This window comes from Mustela erminea, chromosome 9, assembly GCF_009829155.1.
Source record: "Mustela erminea isolate mMusErm1 chromosome 9, mMusErm1.Pri, whole genome shotgun sequence".
In the NCBI taxonomy this organism is placed as follows: Eukaryota; Metazoa; Chordata; class Mammalia; order Carnivora; family Mustelidae; genus Mustela; species Mustela erminea.
This window is the reverse complement of record NC_045622.1, coordinates 70,352,401-70,377,248: the sequence shown is the minus strand read 5'-3', so window position 1 is coordinate 70,377,248 and position 24,848 is coordinate 70,352,401. Positions and strand designations below refer to the sequence as shown.

At 36.6% G+C, this 24,848-nt stretch overlaps 1 protein-coding gene across 21 annotated transcripts in view; it reads left to right on the top strand.

The window, feature by feature from the left end:
* Window positions 1–24,848, top strand: part of SOX6 (SRY-box transcription factor 6) — a 607,305-nt gene that overhangs the window by 484,185 nt on the left and 98,272 nt on the right. For 17 of the 21 annotated variants that reach the window (XM_032360336.1, XM_032360334.1, XM_032360352.1 and 14 more), the window contains 2 exons: window positions 8,294–8,373; window positions 9,865–9,987. In XM_032360336.1, the coding sequence (XP_032216227.1) occupies window positions 8,294–8,373; window positions 9,865–9,987 (203 nt within the window). The remainder of the gene's footprint in view (window positions 1–8,293; window positions 8,374–9,864; window positions 9,988–24,848) is intronic. The other 4 variants (XM_032360340.1, XM_032360356.1, XM_032360338.1 and 1 more) reach the window with 1 other exon arrangement.

Here is a 24,848-nt window from a genome sequence, read left to right as displayed (position 1 = left end):
ACTTGTTTTTCTATGTCTAGCATATTTCACTAAGTATAATGTTTTCAAGGTCCATCCATATTGCAATATATATCCAAAATTCATTCTTTTTATGGCTGAATAATATCCCCTTGTATATGTATGTCAATATCTATATATATATGTATGTGTGTCTCTTCATATATATATATATATATATATATATAAAATATATATAATATATTATGTGGATAGGCAGTTTGTTTATCCATTCATCTGTTGATAGACACTTGGGTTGTTTCCACATTTTGGTTATTATGAATAGTGCTGCTGTGAACATTGATATACAAATATCCGTTTGAGTCCTTGCTTTCAGTTCTTTAGGATATTTGTGTAAGAGCAGAATTGTTGGGTCATATGGTAGCTGTGTGTAACTTTCAGAGAAACGGCCAAACTGTTTTCTACAGAGGTTCTGCCTTTTATCTTCCCACCAGTAATCTAAGTGTTCCAGTCTCTTCACATCCTCACCAAGACCTGTTACTTTCCAACTTCTTCAAAGAAATTATAGCCATCCTGGTAGATGGGAACTAGTATCTCCTTGTGGTTTTGATTTTCATTTCCCTAATGATTTCCCTAATGATTAATCATTTGGGGCATTTTTTCATGCGCTTATTGGAAATTTGTATATATTTCTTGGAGAAAGTACTTTGCTTAGTGTTTTTTTTTATTATTATGTTCAGTTTTTAATTAAGCTGTTTTTTGTTATTGAGTTTCAAGAATTCTTTATATATTCTAGATACTAATCCCTTATCAGATATATGATTTGCAAATATTTCCTTCTGTTCTTAGGTTGTCTTTTCACTTACTCGATAGTGTCTTTTGATGCACAAAAGTTTTTAATTTTGAAGCACTCCAATTTATATTTTTTTCTTTTGGCTTGTGCTTTTGTTATCCTATCCATGCAATTGTTGCCATATACAAAGATTTACTCCTGTGTTTTCTTCTTAGAGTTTTATAGTGTTAGTACTTAAGTTTAGGTCTTTGATCCATTTAGTTAATTTTTATATGTTATTTGTTCTTTTGCATGTGCATATCCAGTTTTCCCAGCACCAGTTGTTGAAAAGATATTCTCTCCTCATTGAATATTCCTGGCTCCTGCACCCAAAATCAATCTACCATATATGTAAGGGCTTTTTTTCTGGGCCCTCTATTCTGTTGCTTTGGTCTGTATATCCGTTCTTATGCCAGCATCATACTATTTTAATTACTAAAACTTTGTAGTAAATTTTAAAGTCAGGAATTATAAGTCTTCCAAATTTATTCTTTTCAAGATTGTTTTGGCTATTGGGGTCCCTTGCAATTCAATATAAGTTTGAGGATTGGGTTTTTCATTTTTGTGATAAAGACTTTTGGAATCTTGATAGATATTTCACTGAATCTGTTGATTGCTTTAGATAGTATTGATATCTTAACAATGTTAAGTCTTCCTGTTGATGAACATTTCCATTCATTTAGGTCTTACAAAAATTTTTTCAGCAATGTTATGTAGTTTTCAGTGTACAGCTCTTTCACCTCTTTGGCTAGATTTATTCCTAAGTATGTAATTATTTTAGATGCTATTATAAATAGAAATGCTTTCTTAATTTTCTTTTGGAATATTCATTGCTGGTATATAGAAAAACAAAGGATTTGTGTGTGTTAATTTTACTAGATTGCCAGCTTTTGCTAAATTTGTTTATTAGCTCTAGTAGCTTTCTTGTGGATTCCTTGGAATTTTCTGTATGGAGAATCATGTGATGTGCAAATATAGAGATAGTTTTACCTTTTGCTTGCCAATTTTGATTCCTTTTGCCTTCCCTTCTTTTACTTCTCTCTCTTCCTCTCTCCTTCTTTCTTTCTCTCTTTTTCTCTCTTTGTCCCTCTCTCTCTCCCCTTCCTTCTACTGTCTCCCTCCCCTTCCTTCTCCTTCCCTCCCCTTCCCTTCCCTTCCCTTCCTTTATCTTCTTCTTTCTCGTCTAATAGTGCTGGCTTGAACTTCCAGTATAAAGTCATATAGCCTCAGTGAGAGCAGGCATCATTATCCCATTCCTGATCTCCGAAATTCCAGTCTTTCACCATGAATATGATGTTAACTGTGGACTTTTCATAAATATCATATTAAGGAACTTCCCCTCTATTCCTAAATTTCTAAGAGTTTTTATCCTAAAAGGGTGTTGAATTTTGTCAAATGCCCTTTCTGCATCAATTGAGATGATTTTGTGGTTTTCTTCCCCTTTGCTCTATTAATGTGATGTATTACATTGATCTTTTTGTGTGTGTTTGAGCCACCTTTGCATTCCTGGGATAAATCCTGCCTTGTCATGGTGAATAATCCTTTTAATATGCTGTTGGATTCAATATACTAATACTTTGTTGAGGGTTTTACATCTATATTCATAAAAGATGTTGATCTATAATTTTCTTTCCTGTGATGGTTTTTTCTGACTTTGCTATCAAAATAATATTGACCTCACTATTTTATAGTTATGAAGTATTTCCTCTCCAATTTTTTTGAAAGTTTTGGGAAGAATTAGTATTAATTTTTTTTTAAAAATTATTTATTTATTTATTTATTTAGAGATGGGGGAGGGAGAGAATCTTGGGCTCTATCTCACAACCCTGAGATTATGACCTGAGTTGAAATCAAGAGTCAGATGTTTAACTGACTGAGCCACCCAAGTGCCCCTAGTGTTAATTTGTTTTAAGTATTCAGGAGAACTTATTGGCAAAACCATCTGCTCCAGGACCTTTCTTTGTTGAGAAGTTTGTTTGCTGATCCAATCTCTTTACTTGTTATAGGTCTATTGGAATTTTCTATTTCTTCTTGAGCCAGTTTAGGTAATTTATGTGTTTTAAGAAATTTGTCCATTTCTTCTAGATTGTATAATCTTTTTGGTATAAATGGTTACTCAGTGGTTCTTTTGAATTACTTTGTTTCAGTTAGCATTCACTGAGTAGCATTTATTTGCATCTATATGTTGGGTGAGTGCATATGTGTTCATATGTGTATATAAATATATATATGTACATATATATTCTTATTTAATATTCTTTACAGCTCTAAGAGTTAGGTGACATTATATCTATTTTGTTAAAAGAAAAAAGATATGAATAATCAAAGAAGTTGATTAAATTTTGTAAGCTTTCCCATCTAGAAATTAGTGGAGATAGAATTCAGACTGAAGTTCTCTGATTTGATATTTTATACCCTTGTGGACATGGTTTAAGTGTGTATGATATTAAAAAAATCTAGCTCTTTATTGCTGTGGAAAATATGTAATTTATATGTATGGATTCATCCAAGGTGGATTCTTCTTGTAATGCTAGCTATTTCTACATCTTCCAGAATATATAAAGCTGAGGTTTGTAACCACTGTTACTGGAATACTTGAATAATTAAATTTATCTACTTGAAATCAAGATAGTTTTTCAGAGGTTCTTTAGATTAGTAATTTTTGAGATCCAGGAAGATAATATGCTCAGCCACATAAACTAACCTAGTTTTCTGGAGATCAAGATTACTTTAACTATGTCCTCCATCACATACAAAAGATGTATCATTGATGAGCTATGTTAAGGCATGATCTTTGAGTTAATGTTTTTTGATTTCTTATAATGGATGGATTTTTTTTTAAGTTTTATTTATTCATTTGACAGAGAGATAGAGAGAGAGACAGCATGAGTGGGCCGCAGGAGGGAGAGAGAGAATCCTAAGCAGACCCTGTACTGAGCACAGAACCCAACATGGGGCTCTATTTCATGATCCTGAGATCATGACCTGAGCGGAAATCAAGAGTCAGACACTTAACAGACCGTGCCATCCAGGTGCCCTGTAATGGATGGATTTATATCAGTTTATCCACATTCACTTATTTAGTTGCTTTTTTGACAAATACCATGGATTTCCATATGATTGGGCAACAGTCTGGATGTATCTATGAAATAAATGAAGAAATTAAGATTGATCCTTGATTCTTATCTTCTTTAAAGGTATGAAAAACAATGCAAATGCTCTTAGAGAATGCCCTGGGATCAAGACTTTTCTCATCATTGATCTGTTCCTGGATGAATAGAGAAATTTATTTATTTATTTTTATTTCTTAAATATTTTATTATTTGTCAGAGAGAGAGAGAACACAAACAGGGAGAGCAGTAGGCAGAGGGAGAAGTAGACTCCCTGCTCAGCAAGGAGCCCAAGGCAGGACTCAATCCCAGGACTCCGGGATCATGACCTCAGCTGAAGGCTGACACTTAACTGACTGAGCCACCTGGCCGTCCCCAGAGGAGAAATTTAGCAAGAGAAGTAACAGCATGGTGATCTCAGCAATATATACTTTAATCCTTGCCGGGGTTTTTTTGTTTGTTTGTTTGTTTATTTGTTTTTTAGATTTTATTTATTTATTTGACAGACAGAGATCACAAGTAGTCAGAGAGGCAGGCAAAGAGAGAGGAGGAAGCAGGCTCTCTGCATGGCAGAGCCTGATGTGGGGCTCGATCCCAGGACCCTGGGATCATATCCAGAGCCGAAGACAGAGGCTTTAACCCACTGAGCCACTCAGGCACCCTGCCAGGGTTTTGTTTTGTTTTGTTTATTTGTCCAATTGTCCCCAGAACAAATTGAAAGTTGAATTTTATTTTTAGGATTCTAAATGTGTCATTCATTACCTGCTAACTTTTTCTGCAGTGTGATGCCTCATAAAGATAAATTCAGATTGATTACAACATTGTTTCAGGATATAGAGGGATTGTAACATTTTGCTATTCTTGATACAGACGTCCAGGCAAGAAGCAAAGTGGCAGTCCGAGTCTGTACTGGTGGTTGTGAATGAAATATTTCCATATTGTAGGAAGAATGAGGATAACTTATAAAAGTGGGGTCTACCCATAAGTTGTTTGGCAACTCAGATAATTTACCATTATCCTGTGATGCCACCACACAATAATCTGTGAGATAGTTAGGGATATGTAGTGTATTTTGATTCCATTTTAGAGGGTAGAAAATGAAGTGTGAGATTTTGAACCAGTTACTGAAAAGTCATTGAATCCTGTTTCCTAGGTTAATGAATTTTTATTTCTCTACTCCTTCCAGCCTCTCTAAATGATTTCCTCAGTAGGTTAATTCTGAAGTTAATATCCCAGGAGATTACAATCCAGTCCCTTGTCTTTCTGAAGAATCAAAGGAAATGGACATATTTTTAGCCATGAGTTTTTTTACTTTTTAATAAAAATGAAATTGATATTTGAACTACAGACACTAGGAGTATTCCGGCAGGAGGTAGCCTGAGTCTAATGGGTCCTAGGTTCTTAGTACAAGTTCCTCCTTTTCCTGTGTTTAAGTTTTACTAAGTTCTGACTACTTTTCACTTTTCTTGAAAATGAGGAAAAATTACTTTTCTCATTCAGAGACTCTTGCTGTAGAGCTGTTTCGGTTCCAAAGGAATGTTACCTATTGTGATAAGTGAAACTAATGTCAGGCAAATTTTCCATAGGTTTTAAAACCTGTTTTGTATTTGTTTTGTAATCTTCAGTTAAAAATAGTCTGTTGGAAAATCTAGAAGGCTGGAAAGACGAATTTACAGAATGGGCATTATTTCCCAAAGTGGCTTTTGGAGGTTGTCTTTTTACACTAGAAGTAGCAAGGGCCAGATTACAGTAGTGCCTAAAGCCAACCTGTTTCAACAGGCTTCATCTTCCTTTGTACAAATTTAGAAAGAATGGATCCTCACGCAAGCATTTCAAATCCAGAGACAAATTTGAAAAAAATTGCTACAACATGTTGACTGATTTCTTGCCAAGTCAGCCACTGAGAACGTGTACTTGACCAACTCTTACAAAGAGAAAATTAAAGGGGGGGGGTGAAGCACATAACTTTGTTATTAAAAAATTAAAACTCGCAATACCTGAAATCCGCCTCCCTCTTAACATTCTTCTGTGCTACTTTTAACCCCGTTCTTTTCTTCACTCTTCTCTTCCTCCCCTGCCTTTCCCTTATCCCTTTCTTCTAATCATTCTCTGTAATATACGCTGTTGCTCTAATGTATTCATTTTTACTTTGAGTATTGATTCAGTGATATGTTCTGAAGAAACAGCTTTCAAAAGATTGTATTCCGATACACAGATTCTAACCAGCAGAAAGGTTAAGAACATTTAAAAAATATGCATGTCAGCAGTGGAAAGAAAGCTGTTTGTAGCCAGCAGGTGAGCTGGAGAGTACTACCGGGTGTGGTAGAGATAGTAATAAATTAACTGGCAAGCCAAAAACTATAAAAAAAAAAAATCAGCCATTTCATAGCATAGAAGCATGACAGCTATGAAAAAAGGAGTGCCCCAGGGAATTCTTTTAGAGTTTGATTTTTTTAAATATGTTTGACATGAAAAATGTTTTAGTACAAATAAAGCAACTGGTATTAAACTTACAGGGAGGGGGGTTGTGGTTTAGAGTTAGTATGAATAATGCATGATATTTAAAGAAAGAACAGCTCTAAAATGTTCCGGGAGGCAGTCCATGTTGATGGTTGGAATGGTGATTTTTTTCCCCTATTTTTGAAGCATCATTAATTCAGTATCGTTTTGTGATTTTTTTTAACCTGATAAGATATCAACCAAAGACATACTATTTGACTTGGATTGGGGTATTCTTTCTTCAGATAATTTAGTTTAAATATCAAGAAGAGCAGCCGGATTATTTAAGCATAAAGCGACAGTCATTTACTATAAAAAATAATTTGGCCTAGTTATCCTTTTTAAAAAGCTCATGTAGCCCTGCAAACCGAAATCAACCTCATGGAAGGGGAAAAACAAGATCAGATATTTTGAACATTACTCCATAGGAGACCAGCACAATCTAGTGTTAGTGAATGCATTGTCGCAGTGCTCCGTATGCAATCAGAAGCCAATTGTTACTGGACTGTGTACAAGCACACACTGTGCTCAATGGTCTGATGAGGTATTATGGATATGATGCAAAGAGACTGTGTCGATTAGAAGCTAACAATTTGTTAAAAGTGAAAGCAACTTAACATTTACATTGGGCCAGCTGAGGCGCCCTTGGTGTGGCAAGCCCGATGAGCTCCAAGGAACTGGGGGGCACCATGGAGGCTCCAGGTATTAGTGTCCACACAGAAAAAAAAAAAAGAGAGATTTTACTGCTTTCCAATTGACTACCTTTATTGCTGTGATTCTTTCTACACTGTCTCTTCATTATTACATTCAGCTTTCAGTGTGGAAAAGTTCATGCAAAACAGCATGATTATTATAAATGTCAAAAATGTGTGGAGGAACAGCCTATTAAAATATAGCCTAGAGATAGTACATAACACCGACTTTAAATAAGTAGCTGCAGCCAAAGTGATACTCCATTAAATCACTGGTATTGTGTAATTTATCCACGAGTATTAATTTTGATTTCCATCACCACTATCACAATACGTTCCTCATGACTTTCTCTTGGATCTTCATGTCGCCGCACGCGGCCTGTGTTCTTGGGTCACAGAAGGTTCTCTGTTCCCATTTTTCGTCGTGGGATGGAGACAGACGTTAGGATACAGCATCAATCTCTGCTGAAGCATGCTCAGTCTCTATCAAACACTTAATGCAGCAGATACCCCGTGTAATATGTGTGACTGTTGAACCAAATCATTCAAAGAGTAAGTGGGAAGCACCTCGTGTGCCCGATTCTCTACTAGGTTCCATCAGAAGTTAATCCAGAAAACCATGGTTTCCACTCTGGCGGAGATATCAGGCATTTCACAGAATGTTGGCAGATAAGATTAGCTCCCTTCTCACCCCTATCAAATTGAAGAGGTTGCATTTTTAAAATTTTTTCTTTGTTTTTTATAAAAGAAAGTTTAGGGTTATGGACAGTCAATAGCTCATAATCTTTTTGGACTCTAATACTCTGCTTTGCCTACCAAGCCAAAACTTTTTTGTTGTTCCAACATAAAAACCTTAATACTTTCTCAGTGAACTGAGTGTCAGCCTGGCTTTAAGATATTTTTTTTACTCTTAAAAAAATGATGTATTACAAGATTTGTAATGGAGTGAACATGCTTGAATTGCACATTTAATTTTTTTAACATCACATTCATGTTTTGCCAGTTTGCCTACCAGCTATCTGTTAACAAAAAGTTCCAAGGCAGCACTGCAAGTCTATGCCCAACTAAGCCTTTTGTTTCTGCAGATGTTTGGGCTTAGAGCAATGTTGTAAAGCTCAGGCAATCCAAGGACCATGTTTGTACTTGTCTGCTGCGATTCCCTGTGCATTGTCTAAACCTGTATGCATTGTTCTTTCCGACAGGTGATAACTACCCTGTACAGTTCATTTCATCAACAATGGCAGCTGCTGCTACTTCTGGACTCAGCCCTTTACAGCTCCAGGTAAGTGCCAGAAGAAAAAAATGTGGGATACCAGCCAGTTCTTTAGTGGAAAACTGCTAACCAGCTGTATGCTAAATAATGGCCTGAATGTTAAATAATTTTTAAGCGTAGCCTAGAAGGATTAACACCTTGTGTACTTACCATACTGAAAATAGAAGAAAAAACTGCCAATTTCAGTATTTTTAAGGGAAAAATGGTAGTATGACTTAATACTCTATATTTTCTGTCGGGTGAGTTATTGGTTTTACATTTTTATTGCTGGCTGCTACTATTGGATGTGATCGCTTTTTCCTTATCTCTTTTCCTTTATGTTCAGATGAACTTTTACATGTAAACATCAAAATAGAAAACAATGTTGGGCATTTTCCTTCTTGCAGCTTATAGACTAGGAGTTGTAATCACCAAATTACCTTAACTGCTTGGTAAAATGTCAATATATTGTTCTGGAATATATGTACCCTCATTCTCATCGTCAGCTTCATGCCATGCCAGAAGTCCAAGCATGGCATCCCACCACATTCTGGATTAGGGTTCTGTACTTATGCAGTGAAAATGGGGGAGAAAATGTTTTGGAGGCTGGGTAAAAGAATCATTTGCACCTTATCTTCTTCATGATAAAGTGAGAGGTTTATAATAGGACCAGGTGATCTTTATATCCTTCTAGCACTGCCATTTTAATGGGAAATTGACTTTTAATATGAATATGTATTTTAACAAAAACAGAAAGATAATATCATTAAAATAATGGTTAAACCTTCAGTATTCAAACAGTTAGAAAATATGTGATAGTGAAGAACTTGAATTTCAACACAGTGGGAAGTTTAAAGATAGTCTTTTATTCTTATAATTTACTGTGATTATTTTTGAGTTTTCTTACAAGGGAATAGCATCTGGCTAGGCATTTTTTTTTTCTTCTTCTTCTTTGCTATTCCCTCTACGGCTTGAATATAAGAAATGTGCAAATATTTTACCATGAAAAAACATCATTGTGAGTCTTTTCAAGTGGGTCTGCAAATAAATAATTTTTGCAATACTCTGAGTTTTTGTTATAAGCCTCATCCAGAAAGCTGGGACAATGTTACCCACTATAGACTGCCGAGCAGAGCTAGACATTTTGCCTAACAGGAGCAGCAATCCTGCCTCTCTTCCAAAACTTCACCTTCCCCACTGCTAACACTGGAACTCACTGCAATTGGAAAAATCTAAAAGAAATCTAAAAGAAACCTCCCTCATAATAAACCTAATCCGTGTCTCCTTCTCCGTATTGCTATGCTAGAGTGTCTTCTCGAGTGAGAGGCAGAAGTATGAAACCAGTACCATTGCTTGATCCTATAACCAAGTTTCTGTGAAAGACGTGTCTGGGCCCTCAGCCTTCTATTTTCTATTCTTTGGTGTGGTCAGTACCCTGGATTTAGAAACATATGTTCTGTTTCATGAGTTCTGACAGTATGTTTTGTCTTTTTTTTTTTTTCTGAATATGCTACTAAACAGAAGGGTCATGTCTCCCACCCACAAATTAACCCAAGGCTAAAGGGCCTAAGTGACCGTTTTGGCAGGAGTTTGGACACCTTTGAACATGGTGGTGGCCACTCTTACAACCACAAACAGATTGAGGTATGAATGCTTCCATTGGTGCTTCATTGGGTGGGGGACTGGATTGTTCAGTCATATTCTAGGCTTTTTTTTTTTTTTTCTTAAAAGTGGCAAACATTCGACCTAAACACTAAAATGTGACCTTTCCCTTCTACTCTTTCGTAAGAAGGCTCATTTTTGCTCCTTTTCTTTCATACAAGGCGGCAAGCCTTAAGCCAATGCCCCTAATGACTTAGGTTGTTTAATGCTGTATATTGAGGCAAATTCTTTACAAGGAACCATCTTCAGAACCATCCTTTTCCCTGACTCTCTTTCTCCTTTTTTATATAGTGCTGTATAATGTCTATAAACACGTAACATTTTTAAAAAGATCTCATTTGTCCATAAAACAACCCTGCAAAGTTGATAAATATAATTCTGCTTATATAGGCAAAACACTGGAGGTTCAGAGAGAACAAAGATGCACAATATTCCTGGAGTCAGAGTTAGTACCCACGATTTCTAACTGTCTGATTCAGGTTTCTGAATTTTGTTTTCTCTGGATGAGGTAGGGCCCAGTGCCTGGGCCTGACTGGTTGCTTGTTGCCCCATGAATGTCTATAGTATCCCTTTCATATTTAACATCCAGTAAAGCTCTTTGTTGTTTTTGTGGGATATTCTTACCACTTGGGAGAAGATAGCTTTTATGGCTCTTTTGAAAACCAAGCCCTTTTCTTCTATAGGGGTCTAGTCCTCATCTCTCTAATTTCATGCTTGATTTCTCTCTCATATCACTGGAGTCCCTCTCCAGGAATATTAGCTACTGAAGGGCTGCCAGCTATCTGCTGAATCACACACAAAAAAAAAAAAAAAAGAAAAAAGAAAAAAAGGGAGACAGGCTACCTCAGACTGAAACACGCTTTAATTTTCTGGGTTAGATTTAATACTAAATGTTATGTTCAAACCTAAGATGGGAAACTCAACTTGAAAGAAAGAAAGAAAGGAAGAAAGAAAAGAAAAGAAAGAAAGTATTATTATATCAAGCAAAGCTGTATATTCATTCATATCCTACTGGCTTGGCATCTATACATATCAAATACTGTATAATCAATAGAGTATCCCTCTGATATTATTTCCTACACTGCTTTTGAATCTGTATTTTTGAAAAATAATAGAGAAAACTCAGTGCTAAGAAGAAAAAAGAGGACAAGATCAAAAGCCAGCTTGGAAGTAGCCTAAGGAAGAGTTCCAGAGCTTGCTGCCTGCCTCCCTCTTTCCCTGTCACTTTGATATAAGTTATACAGGGGCTTCCCACCCAGACATGACCAGGCAGATACTGTCAGAGTATCTACTGTCTTCTAGACAGCAAGAAGGGATTTCTTTTGTAAGGCTTTCTTTTGGCTGCAGAGAAGGTACCGTATTTCTGGACATTCTGAAGATCTGCCATGCCTAGGATTGCTAAAATGTAGGGATAACTGCATGCGAGGGACAAGACTTTCTGTGTGATGCCAGTTAGCGAGCTTCCCCACTCAGGACAGATCGTTTGTGAAATGTTTAAGTGCTTGGACGAATGTGAAAGCAGGTGGTCTTGGCTCAGACCCAAGACTTCCTCTCTCAGACTTTTATTTTCTCTTGAGGTGTTGAGATCTCTCCCATCCACCTTTTTCCATCGGCAGTTTTCAACCCAATCACTTCTTTGACTAATTTGTCACGTAGCTTGACTTCTCTTCCTACCACCATCACGGACCCCTGATGCTGCCAAATCTGGCTTCTGTTGGGTTTCTGGAAAGTCTGATGTCATCTCTGGGAGTGCCAGATCTGCATAGTTCTGTAGCAGTGCTGCTGATCTAGGAGCACAGCATATGCCCCACGTCTGTCACTCACATTAGGATGAAAAGAGAGCCAGTTAGTGAGGAACTCCTCAGATTTTGCAGTTTAAGGTTAAGCCCATTTGAAAGTTTCCTGGTTTTTGTTAATTCTTCCTGTTTTCTTGCTTTCATTTTTTTTGCACCTTTTATTTATTTATTTATTTATTTATTTATTGCAAGTCAGGAAACCTTTGCTATTTGCTTATATGGTACACTGCTTAGAAAAGACCTTGACCTTGTTTGAAAGGCAGGTTTTCCCAACTTTCCTGGTATGAGCATCTCACGTTTATGGGGACGTCCATGAAAAGCACAGTAGACATACAAGTCTGAGCTAGTACAGACACTCACTTTTGAAATCGTAAGCAAAAGTAGAGAGAAAATTTAATAATATCTTGCTTTATCAATTTTAAAACCTGCTCTCTTTTCTAATTATTCCCTCCTTTGACAAGCTAAAATGTCACAGCTCTGTTAGCAGTCATGATCGTGGTAGACCATTGACACCATGGAAGCATTACAATTATGTTAACTGGTTTTACTTCTAAAGAGAAATTCCTAGGAAGAAAAGCTCACAACATGTACATGCCGCCACCACACTACCTCACCACCTTTGTTTGCACGCAGCCACATTGCTCGGAACTGGTCCTCTTTACCTGATGTTCCAGTTCATTTGTTCCTCGAAGGTTGTGATTTCTCACATTAATGAGCCTGGATAAATCTTAACAGCATTAATAGTTCTACCTTGAAAGCCTGAGATTTTGTTATCAAGTAGGAAAAAAAGTTATATAAAGAGCAAAGACCCTTCTTACATTCGTGTACTCCAGTTCTTTCTTTCTTTAAAATAAGCAAGATACAGGAAAGCCTTGTTGCTCTGTGCTGATCTAAGGCATGGTTTTCTCTGCCTCAGGGGCACAATATTAGGAGAGAGAAGGCCAAAGAATGCTATTTTTAGTTGAACAGTTCAGCAGATGGAGGCATGAATACTCATATATCTGAAGGTTGAGGGGCTTGAACCATTAATTTTGATAATGTATTTAACCCTGGGAACAATCAGAAACTGTAACTCTAAGGTTACAGTGCTTTTGACCTTTAGAGAACAGAGGGCACTTGCTATAGTAAACAATATATTATATTGCTACTTATTCCAATTCTCTACCGTATAAATTTCAGGACCACTTGCCATTTGCTTTCCTCAGCTATGTTAGCATTGGTCCTTCAGGTACATCAGAAAGAATGTTAAGGAAGGGAGACCAGTATAATGAGGCAGTCATGTAAATATGGCCTTGAAATAGCTAAGATGTTAAATTGTTTCTGAAGAAATATTGTCTCAGAAACTAAGCTCTGAGTAACTTCTCTCTTTTTTAAATGAAAAAGCAGTTTCAATGTATCAATTCATTTTATGGGGTGACTTTCAAGACAATAGATCCTTAAAAGTAATTTTGTTTTGCTTTGTTTTGTTTGTAACTGGGAGTACTGTTGCTTCATAGATGTAGCTTATATTAAATACAATCTGGTACCATAGCGTGCAAAGTGATACACCTGTCTCATGCTTTCTTATTAAATGATGCATGCTTCTCTTTAGCAAATACAGCAGTTAAATATCACACAGCTTAAGAATTTCTAATTAAAATATCTCCACATGTCAGCATATTGGTAATGTATTATTTTAATCCATTTATTTTGTTTATGAAACAGTGACATATGTTTAGATTGTGAAATATATGAGCCTTAAAAATCACTTTATTGAAGAAAATTAATTCCTACAATACTGTCTCAGTAATGTGTTCACTCACCCAGTCAGTCACTGGCGGCACTGCCAGTCTTAATGTTGGGTAGACACACTTACCAGTTTTATCTGCATAACAGTCTTGGAGAGAAGCAATTGCAGTTCTTTCTCTTAGTGCCAAATGATAGAGTTTTTCTTTCCTTCCTGTTTTTTTTTTTCTTTCACATTAATTCAAACCTGCCCCCCACCCCCCGCCCCTGCAAAACATTTTTTGTGGCTTTTTTTTTTTTTTTAAATACAATGAAGGATGGGACCGAGTTTATGTACAGGAGACTCTGAAAGACCAATCAAAATTAAAAACAAGCTAGTTACCTTTTCAAAGTTAGACATAGTAATTTGTTTGTCAGCAGGGAGATGTTTGGGTCAGCCCTGAGATAAAGTGACTGTCAGCAGTTATTCCTACAAGACAAGTAATTTCACTCAATGTATTACTGACAGATTGCTCACTTCTCTGAATCACCAGAGAAAACAAACTTAATATTGTTACAGGCAGAGTTTCTGTCTTCATTAGCCTCAGAGAATGATTTTTATCGAGCATTCAAAGCCTACCAAGCTTTAGTTGGAACATATTTTAACAGACAACTTCTTATAATGATAGTATGGATAGTAACCTAAAATTAAAGGAATTAAATATGAAAATTTTTAGATATCAATATAAGTAGATTTTCGCCTTTATTCAATGGCCCCTGTGTATACTTTAGGGGAAATTTGAGGAAAAGAAGTATAATTAGAGCCTTAAAACACTAGGAAAACCTATCAATCATAAGTTACTCTTAAATGAAACTATTAAAGTCTTGCCAAGTTTGCAAAGATGGAGGAGAACAATTGAAATTTTTGCAGAAGTAAATGCAAACACATATTTTATTTAAATGATATTGTCAATTTTCATGCTACAAATGGAAAGTGAAGAAGTACCCATCAACATCGAGAATGTTCTAATTCTATTTCACTTCCAGCCCGAATCTTTATGATGCTGTATTTAGATGCTCTCTGGCTCATACCCTGTTTTCTTGTTTGCATTTATAAACATGCCTCAGTGCTGTAGAGGAATGAGAGGGTGAGTTAGGCTTTGCTGGGTAAGCTTGGGAGGTTATCGTTTCTAATAGAGAGTTGAATAAAGAGTTGATTAGAGTGACCTATTACTAGCTTTCCAATGGAGAAAAAGGAATGCACTGATTCAAAGCTTGTTTTGAGGATGCCAACCATGGGGCTGTGCTTTGAGGAGAAATGCTTTTTTCCCCTTAATCAGCCTTCTCTTACCCCCCTGACTTTAAGAGTGAGATGGAACTTGGGAGTACCATGATGACTCGGATTAGATGAGCTGTGGACTAATGAACTCCACTTTGGAATCCGAATCTTCGATTTGAGTTTCCACTGTTACTTGTCATGTTGTCCTATGGTGTTCTTAGATTAACTTTTTTTTTATCGTAAAAGGTGAATAATAATCATTTTAAGGGTTGTTGTGAATAGTAAGTGGAGTGAGGAGGCAGTTTCAGATTTAAAAAAACAAAAACAAACACAAACAAAAAACCCATCAAAATAGGAAAAAACTTCCCCACATCCAATAAGCTGTCAATTCTACTCTACCTTTGTTGCCTGAAGTGCTTCTGAAGGGCAGCTCTAATCCACTAGAATGTAAGTTACTGCATTCAGGAATTTTGTCTCTTTTGTTTACTGTTGAATCCCCAGCATTGCCTGGCACAGTGGTAAAATGAATGAGTTAATGAATATCGTCTTTGGTGGTTATCTGGGACCCACGTTGCTTTGAAAACATTTTTTTTTTTTAAATATATTTGGTCAGTTGCCCTGTGTTTAGGGAGGTACTATTTCATATAAAGAACTTTTTTTTATCTCTAGGTATGCTTCTTAAGAAAAAGAGCAGGTACCAAGTGAATCCTGATGGAGGTTAAAGAAATATAGGCAGATCAGAGAAGCGTGCAAAATATGAAAGCATTTCCTAGTATTTGGAAATCAGACTTGTATTCAGTGAAACAGAATAAGGTTATATCTAGCCACAAATTAAAGCATTGGGTAAACTGGCTTTTCTTTTAGAAATTTGATTTTTTGTATGTTTTAAGGTAATACCTCAAAGTTGAAAGAGTATGGCTCTTCTCACATATAAGCCCTGTTAATCACTGTATTTAAGTTATGTGATTGATGGGATCCTCACGTGTACTCACAGAGATGGTTTACTAGGAGGCCAGTACCTTGGAATTATAAAACTAGCGCAGACCTCAATCTTGCCTAATGTAAGATTTCTACCAATATTCATTTAACTCCAGGCTCACTAATTAATCTACTCAACAGGGAGCTCCTGATGTGTGAATACTTGTATTTAAATAGACTACCTATAAGATGCAATGGTTTCTAAAATAGTGACAGGTATTTTTATTCTTCTTTTTACCAAACTGGAGTTTCAAGATATTGTTTGGTTGGTATCACATATTACATATCTGTGTATTTATATGTTATTAGGGGCTACCTTGGAAATCAGAGAGATGGTGTGATAAGGATATATTGCAAGGTTTGAAAACAAGACATTCTTGTGTTTTCAAAAATGTTTCACTTCACTTTCCAATCATATAGTAAGTCAGGATATACAATATTTAGGAAATTTAAATCAGATAAAGATATGATGAAATATTTTGACATGTCAGGTAACAGAACAGACTGAGCAGGACAAAAGAATTTTTTATAAAAAAGTCACCTTATTGAGATGCGATTGACATACGAAAAGCCATACATATTTATTGTATACAATTGGATGAGTTTGGAGATAAGTATACATCCATGAAACCATACCACAAACTATGCCATAAACATATTCATCACCCACCTTCTTCTTATTGTTATTATTTTGTGTGATAAAAACATTTAACATAAAATCTACCATCTTAGTAAGTTTTTAAGTATATAGTACGAAATTATAAACCATATACTGTATACTATGTAATAGATCTCTGAACTGACACTTTGTACCCTTTGATTCCCATTTCCCCTCCCTAATTCCTAGCAACCCCATTCTATTCTCTGCCCCTCTGAGTTTGACTATTTTAGATTCCTTGCATAAGTCATATTATACAATATTTGTCATTCCATGTCTGGCATATTTAACATAGCCTAATGTCCTATAAATTCATCCATGTTGTCACGAATGGCAGGATTTCCTCCTTTTTTAAGGCTGAATAATATTCCATTTTTATCCATTTATTTTATCTATTCCTCCATCAGTGGGCATTTAGGTTTCTTCCATATCTTGGCTATTGTGAATAATGCTTCAATGAACATGGGAGTGAAGATACCTGTTTGAGATCTTGATTTCAGTTCCTTTGGGTATATATCCCAAAGTGTCAGGTCTTGCATTTAAGACTTTAGTCCATTTTAGGTTAATTCTTATACATGGTTTAAGATAAAGGTCCAATTTAATTATTTTGCATGTGGATATTCAACTTTCCCAATGCTATTCATTGAAAAGACTATCCTTTCCTTATTGGGTATTCTCATTCCCTTTGCCAGTAATTCTTTGATTGTATATGTTTGAGTTTATTTCTGACTTCTGCATTCTGTTCCATTGGTCTATATATCTGTTTTATGTCACTGCCATAGCGTTTTGATTACTATAACTCTTTAATATATTTTGAAATTACAAAGTGTGATACTTCCAACTTTGTTCTTGTTCAAGATTGCTGTGGCTATTCAGAGTCTTTTGTAGTTGCATATGAATTTTAGAATTATTTCTTTTTATATTTCTGTAAAAAAAAATTAAGATTTTGATAGGTAATGTATTGCATCAGTAGACCACTTTGGGTAGTATGAACATTTTGACAATATTAATTATTTCAACCCAAAAATATTTTTAGTGATAGTTTAAATGAAAGGGATTGAGAAGCTCAGTCGGATACATTCATAGATATGACCCAGTGGAAGAATAACACTGATCAGTAGAGCTAGCACATAGTTAATACCATTCTACCAATTTTCCTTTCTCTTTTATTTATAGAAAAATTTATATGCTACAGGTATACATGTTTGTACAGAATCCATCTAAATTGTAAATTCAGGTAAATTTGTAATAGTTCAAGCTCTCTGCAGTGATTTAAAACCATCATGCTTTATTTTGACTGTTTCACATTTTTAGGACTAAGATAATAACTGGATTCTCTTACATATCTTCCAAGCCTAAATGACATTAATAATGGATTCTTTTCTAAATATAAAGAAACAAGCCCAAAACTTTTACTCTGTACTCTGTACTGGTTGCTGTGTAGATTAAAAAAAAAAAAATCACTGTATGTTCCATCTTTCATTCCTCCCCTATAATTGAGGACATCAGCAGGGTCATCTTGAGTCAGACTGAAAGGAATTAATTTGTTGTTTTGTTTTGTTTTTTAGTTTTATAAATACCAATTCCTTTATATTTATAATTGTTTAATGTGGTGTTAGCTAAGTATTTGCATTTCCTTTTTACACACTAAAAAATGGAAGCAAAGTAGAGCCAAATAAATTTCCCGAGACTTCCATCCTCTTGGTTTAAGGACTTAAATCAGAATTCTTAAATTCCAGGAAACTGCATTGAATTCATTGCTTATTATGTTTCTCTTATAGCACAGCTATAATACTTATAACCAACTTCATAATATAGAAATTAATCTAAATGATGATCCTTGATACCTTATCAGTGATTCCCTAATGCTGTTGAACTTGAGCCGTATGAACTAAAGCAAAAATAAATAAATGATAGATATGTATAAAAAACTATTACTTAGAATGTATACATGTGTTGACCATCGCAAACCCTGCAAAGTGCAAACATACAGTACTCGTGCAAAGCCAGTTTGAAACAGAGCTGTTTTTAATCTAGAAAATGCATTTTTAGGGTATTTATCAAATTTTCACTCTAATTCACTTATCCATTGACACTAAAGTAAGAATAAAGTATTACAGCTTTTCTTTAATTCTTATTACTGGAAATTATACTGTTACTTTGAATATTACTGGTTTCAATGATATAACAGCATATCTTACAGTTGTATCACAATCTTTTTTTTGTCATGCTCAGGAAATTTGGAAAAGTTTGTAGAAAATTCAAACATAACAAATTTAATCATTCAGTTATTCAACAAATATGTATCTAGTGCCGTCAGGTTGCTCCCTAGGGTTCAGTTGGCAATGTCTGGAGACATTACTGATTCTTATGACTTGGTGGGGGTGGAGATAACTCCTGGCATCTAGTGGCTAAAGCATCTCGGATGCTGCTGAATATCCTACAATGGATATTCTATAATGGATATCCTACAATGGATAGTCTATAATGGATATCCTACAATGGATATTCCCTGCCCTCCCTCCCACCTCAACCCTGCCACCAACCCTGACCAACAAAAATGATCCAGTCCAAAATATAGTAATGCTGAGTTTGAGAAAACCTGTCTTAGATATTGGGAAAATAGCAGTGAATAAAACAAAGTCCTTGCCCTCATGAAGTTTACATTCTAGTGGGGGAGAAAGAAAATGGGGAAAGAAATGTATGATAAAGAGTTGGGATTGCAAATCTTATTCATCTTAGCAGAAGCATCCACTTATCAATCTACCCGTACATCTGAACCTGGATGGGCAGATATTTAAAAGCTGAGACTTATTTGATTGTTTATCCTCGGCTCCTGTTTGAGCTTCAAAACTAAGAATTTTATTTGAGCAGTCACTTCTGGCTAGAACACTCACAATTCTCCTCAGGCTCATCTTTTCAATTGTATTAAGCATACCATCCACTCTGACTTTCAGTGAAGGAATATTATTTCTGACTATAATAGTATAGAAGTCTATCTTTCAGAATGAAGTAAATGTGAGATTTGGTGAGGACCTGGGAACTGTTCATTAGTTTTTATAGGATGCTGTTTATGGAGATCCCATAGGATGAATGGAATCATTCTTGGCAGAAAACCTGTATTTGATGTGTGAATTGGATATTACAAAGGAAGCCTGAATGTCTTTATAAAAACAAAACAAAACAGATATAAGAATGTATGGGTATTATTTATATGTATACAGATATACACATATCAACACATATATAATACACCTTGCATAGTTTCTTTACAGTTTAATGAGCAATTTATATTTCAGCTTTATAATAAATGTGCTTTAATATTATCCCCATATTTTAGAAGAAGAAAGTGAGGCTCAGATGGATTAAACAACTGAAACCAGATTACTCATCTATTAAGCAAAATTAGGACTATAAGAGATGGTTTAAGTGCATTTTAAAATTTACTTCTCGGCTGGGATTCTTTGCTTTAAACCATGCTGACTGATATGTAGGAAGCACAGTCATTTAGAGGCTTTTGTGCATAACTTACTCCCCTCTTATAATATTCAAGTGAATTAAAAGTAATCTAATTAAATTACAAAAAGGGAAAATTTCCAAGTCAACATGACATTCTTAGGGTTCCCAGAGAGTTCATGTATTTTCCAAATTTCCAGTTAGCTGTCCAGAAGAAACTTCAAGCCTAATAGAATTTAACAAGTATAAGAAGAACTATCATGAAATCTGTCTTATCTCATTCTGTAGTTTTCTTTTGAGGAAAATGCTTAGAATGTTTTTGCCGACTGCCGGAGCTTGATTCTTTGGAGGGTTTCTGGGGGCTGTCTTCTAATTTGGAAGTTTCGATGAGTCTCTGGGAGTAGCTGGGGAGTGTGTCCTTGCCCATCCCCAGCCTGTGCTGCCCTCTGAGCATGTCCAGCAGGTTGCATGCCAGCAGAGGAAGCAGATGTTTGACCATACTGGAATGGAGCGCCTGCTGCATCAGGAGCTGGGGATTCCTCTTGACATCTGGACATGGCTGGGTCGGGATGCCTGCCTCGGGCCAGGAGGCTGCGGGGGCTGCAGGGCAGAGAGCACAGAGTCTTTGCTGCTCTTTAAGCGATTAGTGCACTGAAGCAGCAATAATGTTGAATTATCGCTTGGCTGCGTTCTTCTCAGCAATCTTGGGACAATAGGAGAGTCAGGAAGGAGCCTTTACAGTAAAGTCATGTTCAGAGAGACAAGACTAATTATAGAGTATTAAAAGAGCTTTACTTTAAGTGATTTCGTTTACAAATAGCTCTGGACAGTGTATGGAACTTTTTAAAACTGTAAATCCAATCGCTTAAAAAGACTTCTAATTGAAAGTGGCTAGTATAGAGCCATTATTTCAGCAATCGTCCAGTTTTAGAGTTTGGCCAAGTCGTGCTACAGAAGATAGAGCATCTGCCAAAAAAGAGAAAATACACCACCACTTGTAGCTATCAGGGGCAAGTTCTCTAACTTGACAAGAAAGAAAACTTTTAGGTAAGAGATTGACTGAATTATGCATTGGCTTTTCCTGTTTTACTTTATCCCATTGAAAACGGGTTGCATTTGCTACCCAGAACTGAAACCATCTGTTACACCAATTTCCTTTATGATATGTGTTCTTTAAGCACAATGGATATAGAAATGTGTAGGTTAAAATGTATTTTGTGTCGAATGGTCGATGCATTATGTAGCTTTTCCTCTTATAATTTTTTCTTAGTGAGATCTCTGTGTTCAAGGAAGCCTTCTTATAAACAGATTATGGCCAGTTGTGTTCATGGTAGTATATTGGAGAAGAACGCAATGTTGCTCTCACTTAACCTCTCGTATTCTAAGGGGGTTATATTTAATTAACACTGGTGAGAGGCTGACCTGAGAGGCTGTGGAAAGTGATTGAGCTGCATTTTCCAAGCTCTGCTCTAGTCAGCTGGGAGAGAAATTTTAAAAAAAAAAAAAATTAGAAAGTACTATTTTCTGAAATTCTCTCTAACTAAGCTGTATTTCAACGGGCCATTTAATGCTCAAATGGACAAAGGTATTACTTCAGTCATTGAATTGTATCAAACTCCTTCTCAGAGGCCCAGTTTAAAAACTCTGAAGAAAAAGTGGTTTAGCATCACATTCGCAATGGAGTATCACTTGCTCTGCTTAAAAAGAAAAAAATTAAATAAATTTTTTAAAAAGGCAGGAGAAACACTCACTGTCTGTAAATGCAAGGGAGTGTGTGCCCCATGTAGTCCTCACGACACAGGGATTGCCCCCCAGAGTTTAGGAGTTCCTTAGCCTCCGGACAACAAGACACCCATCTCTGCAGCATGGCTGTTTACCTGCTCAGAACATCTTCTTCACCTCTAAGCAAGTGTTTGCTCCAGGACCCAAGGGGCAGCCTCTGGATAATGCACAGGTAGCTTGTTGGCTTAGCTGGAACACAACCAGGAGAAAGTGAGAAGATTCGTTGAGATAATAGAGGCGTGGATGTGACTGATTTGGGGTGGAAGCCATTCATTTCCCCATCCATCTATCTGTCATTTTGATAACAAGGTGTTTCTTAGTCATTTTAATAAAGAGACTTTTTTTTTAGTCGCAGTGCAAAATAGTCATACGTAATTCATCTATATCCAACCAGACCATTCTTGATTTTAGAGCCCCCTCAGCCACACCTCCTCATTATGAACCACTATCTCCAAACACAGATATACTTCACTAGGAAGCAGGAAAATGACTGTATATCATTAGGTGATGATTTGCCACCATAGATTGGAGCAACATGCTTCCTCTTTACTCAGCAGCTAGCTTGCTCTCTGACATGTCTTGTCTGTACAATAGTGAGTGGCTTGGAAGTTTCAAGAAAGCCATGCTTATTGGTTCCTTGAGACCTCTTCAGTTAACAGAACTGTGTGATCAAAACCAAACCAACCAACAATCAAAAAAGAGCTGTGTGGCCTTGAGCTAATTTTCCCTGTACCTCAGTCTCTTCATCTGTGAAGTGGGGACGATGATACCTCCCATATTGTAAGGATTAAATGAAGTAACACAATCCAGTCACCTAGCACAATGTCTGCTACATGGTAAATACTCAATAAACATTCTCTCTGCACCTTTATACTAGTATCTCTCTTATTCATTTACTCATTAAAAACATTTTAAAGGCATATACTACATGCCTTAGGTAGTCAAGCTAAGCAAGCTAGTGACCTCTTAATGGTGATAGCCAAGGGAGGAGCTCAGCCAAATGAGCAGCACTTCAAAGTGATAAGAATAAATAATATGTGGCAAATCATTTGGTAAATATGTATATAAATATATTTACTTATTGGTGACCAAGCTGGCTGTATATAGGCTTTTGAAATCTTTTTGTCCTGATACCTACACCCTATGACTGCTCCTGAATTCAGAAAGTATAAGGTCCAGTGCAGTGTTCTTTAGAAAGAAGTGATGGCCAGGCAGTGGATAAGGTACTTTAAACTAGACTTTCCACTAATCAAGAAAAAAATGCCACCATATTGAAAGAAAAGCCTTCACAAATAGGCAATGAGATTGTAAATTTCATAGATTTCCAGAGCTGGAAAGGCTCTCAAAGGCCTTGAGGGCCAAATCCACACTCTACCACCAGTTCCATGAGCATGGGCAAATTAATCTTCCTATGCCCAGATTCCACTAAATGGGATTAGGAGTAATACTCACCCCAAAGGGCAGTTGTGAAGACCAAATAAAAAAAATCCTTATGAAAAGTGCTTTAAGAGACTGAGGCCCAGAAAGAAAGCCACACAGTTTATAAATGGCCTGGGTTAGGATATGCGAAATTGTGAGGCAACACTATGAAGAGCTAAATTTAATTTCTTCTTTTAAATACATTTATAAGAAAAGAACTGAACCCAACTGAAACATGGCCAAGAGGACAGGATGGCTCAGCCTCTACCTGCTCTAGGTACAGGTGGATGGGGATGAGCTTTTGTAGAGATTGATGTTTTGCCATTGAATGTGCCGACCTCATGAAGATTATCCTTTAAGAAAACAAAATAAAGCATACTCAAGTATGAGACCCTGTGACAGTGTTAGCAGTAGCGACAAGGCCAGAATACAAGTTTATAGTAACATGAAAAAAAGGATTTATTGTTTAATTAATTCACTCCTACAACGATACCCCCAGATGTTTACTAAGTACCTACTATGTGTAGTAAGCACGCTTTTCTATTTGCCAGATGCTAAAATCAGACCTTAATCCCTGCCCTCAAAGGGCTCACAGTCTGGTAGACCATGTGATAACTGCTAAAATAGATGTGCCTCCAGAATGAAAACGCTGTGGGAAGGAGAGGTATTGGGCTCTGTCTGGGGAAATATGGGTGATCTTCGTGGATGAGATGATGTTAAAATGGAATCTCGAAAGGAGAGTGGAAGCTCACTAGGTGTATGGGGCAAGGATGTAGCAGAGAAGGATAACAGAGAAGAGAAAAAACACCCCAGTCTACGGCCATACCACCCTGAACGCGCCCGATCTCGTCTGATCTCGGAAGCTAAGCAGGGTCGGGCCTGGTTAGTACTTGGATGGGAGAAAAAACACCCCAGACAAAGAGCGCAGCCTGCCTCCAGGTGTGGAAGCAACAGACAGCATGGCACATTCAGGAAACGAAAAAACAGTCTGGCGCAGGCCGAGTGTACAAAAGCTGTAGCTGGTGAGGTTGGAAAGGTAAGCAAGGGGTCAGATCACAATGTGCCTTTCACACCACACCTGGGAATTTGCAGTGCATGTGGCAGACATGATTTTATTCACACCGTAAATGGTAAAGGGGTATAAGGTATAGCGGCCAACTTTATGATGTGATATTCCTCTATTAATTTGATCTCTAGGTTACATTTCCCATTACACTAGATTTAATAGTTAGGGAACTATGTTTGGTAAGATTCATAGTCCCTTTAGTACAATGGTACCCTGTGGCAAACGAAACTGTACAAATAGTGTAATGATACATGCAGAATAAACAAAACTGTTTAAGATTGAAGCAAAGCCAAGGTCCAACCATTTCCCTGGGACTTGGGGAAATCTCGTAATCTGAAGTTTGTGCTAAACCCAATCATATTTAGCACATTGCTTCTCAGCGAATAGGCCCTGATACTATATTTCAACCAAATGATGGAACAAGGAGTAAAAATCTGTAAAGAAAAGCTATGGTTCTTCTAATTGTGCAATTATGCCCCTTTCTGGAATAATAAAATGTTCCTTGGCGGAGGTCAGGATCTCTGCCACTGACTTATTTAACAGATCCTCTTAACATCTGTCCTGCAGACTGTGCACTTTATTAGCAGACAAGAGACCCAATAGACTTTGCCTGCTGTGTCCCTTTTTCACATTCACACAGCTGTGGATTAACTCAGACTTTCCAGAAGAGGACCAACCAGAAGGGATAGTAACGTTATTGGCTGA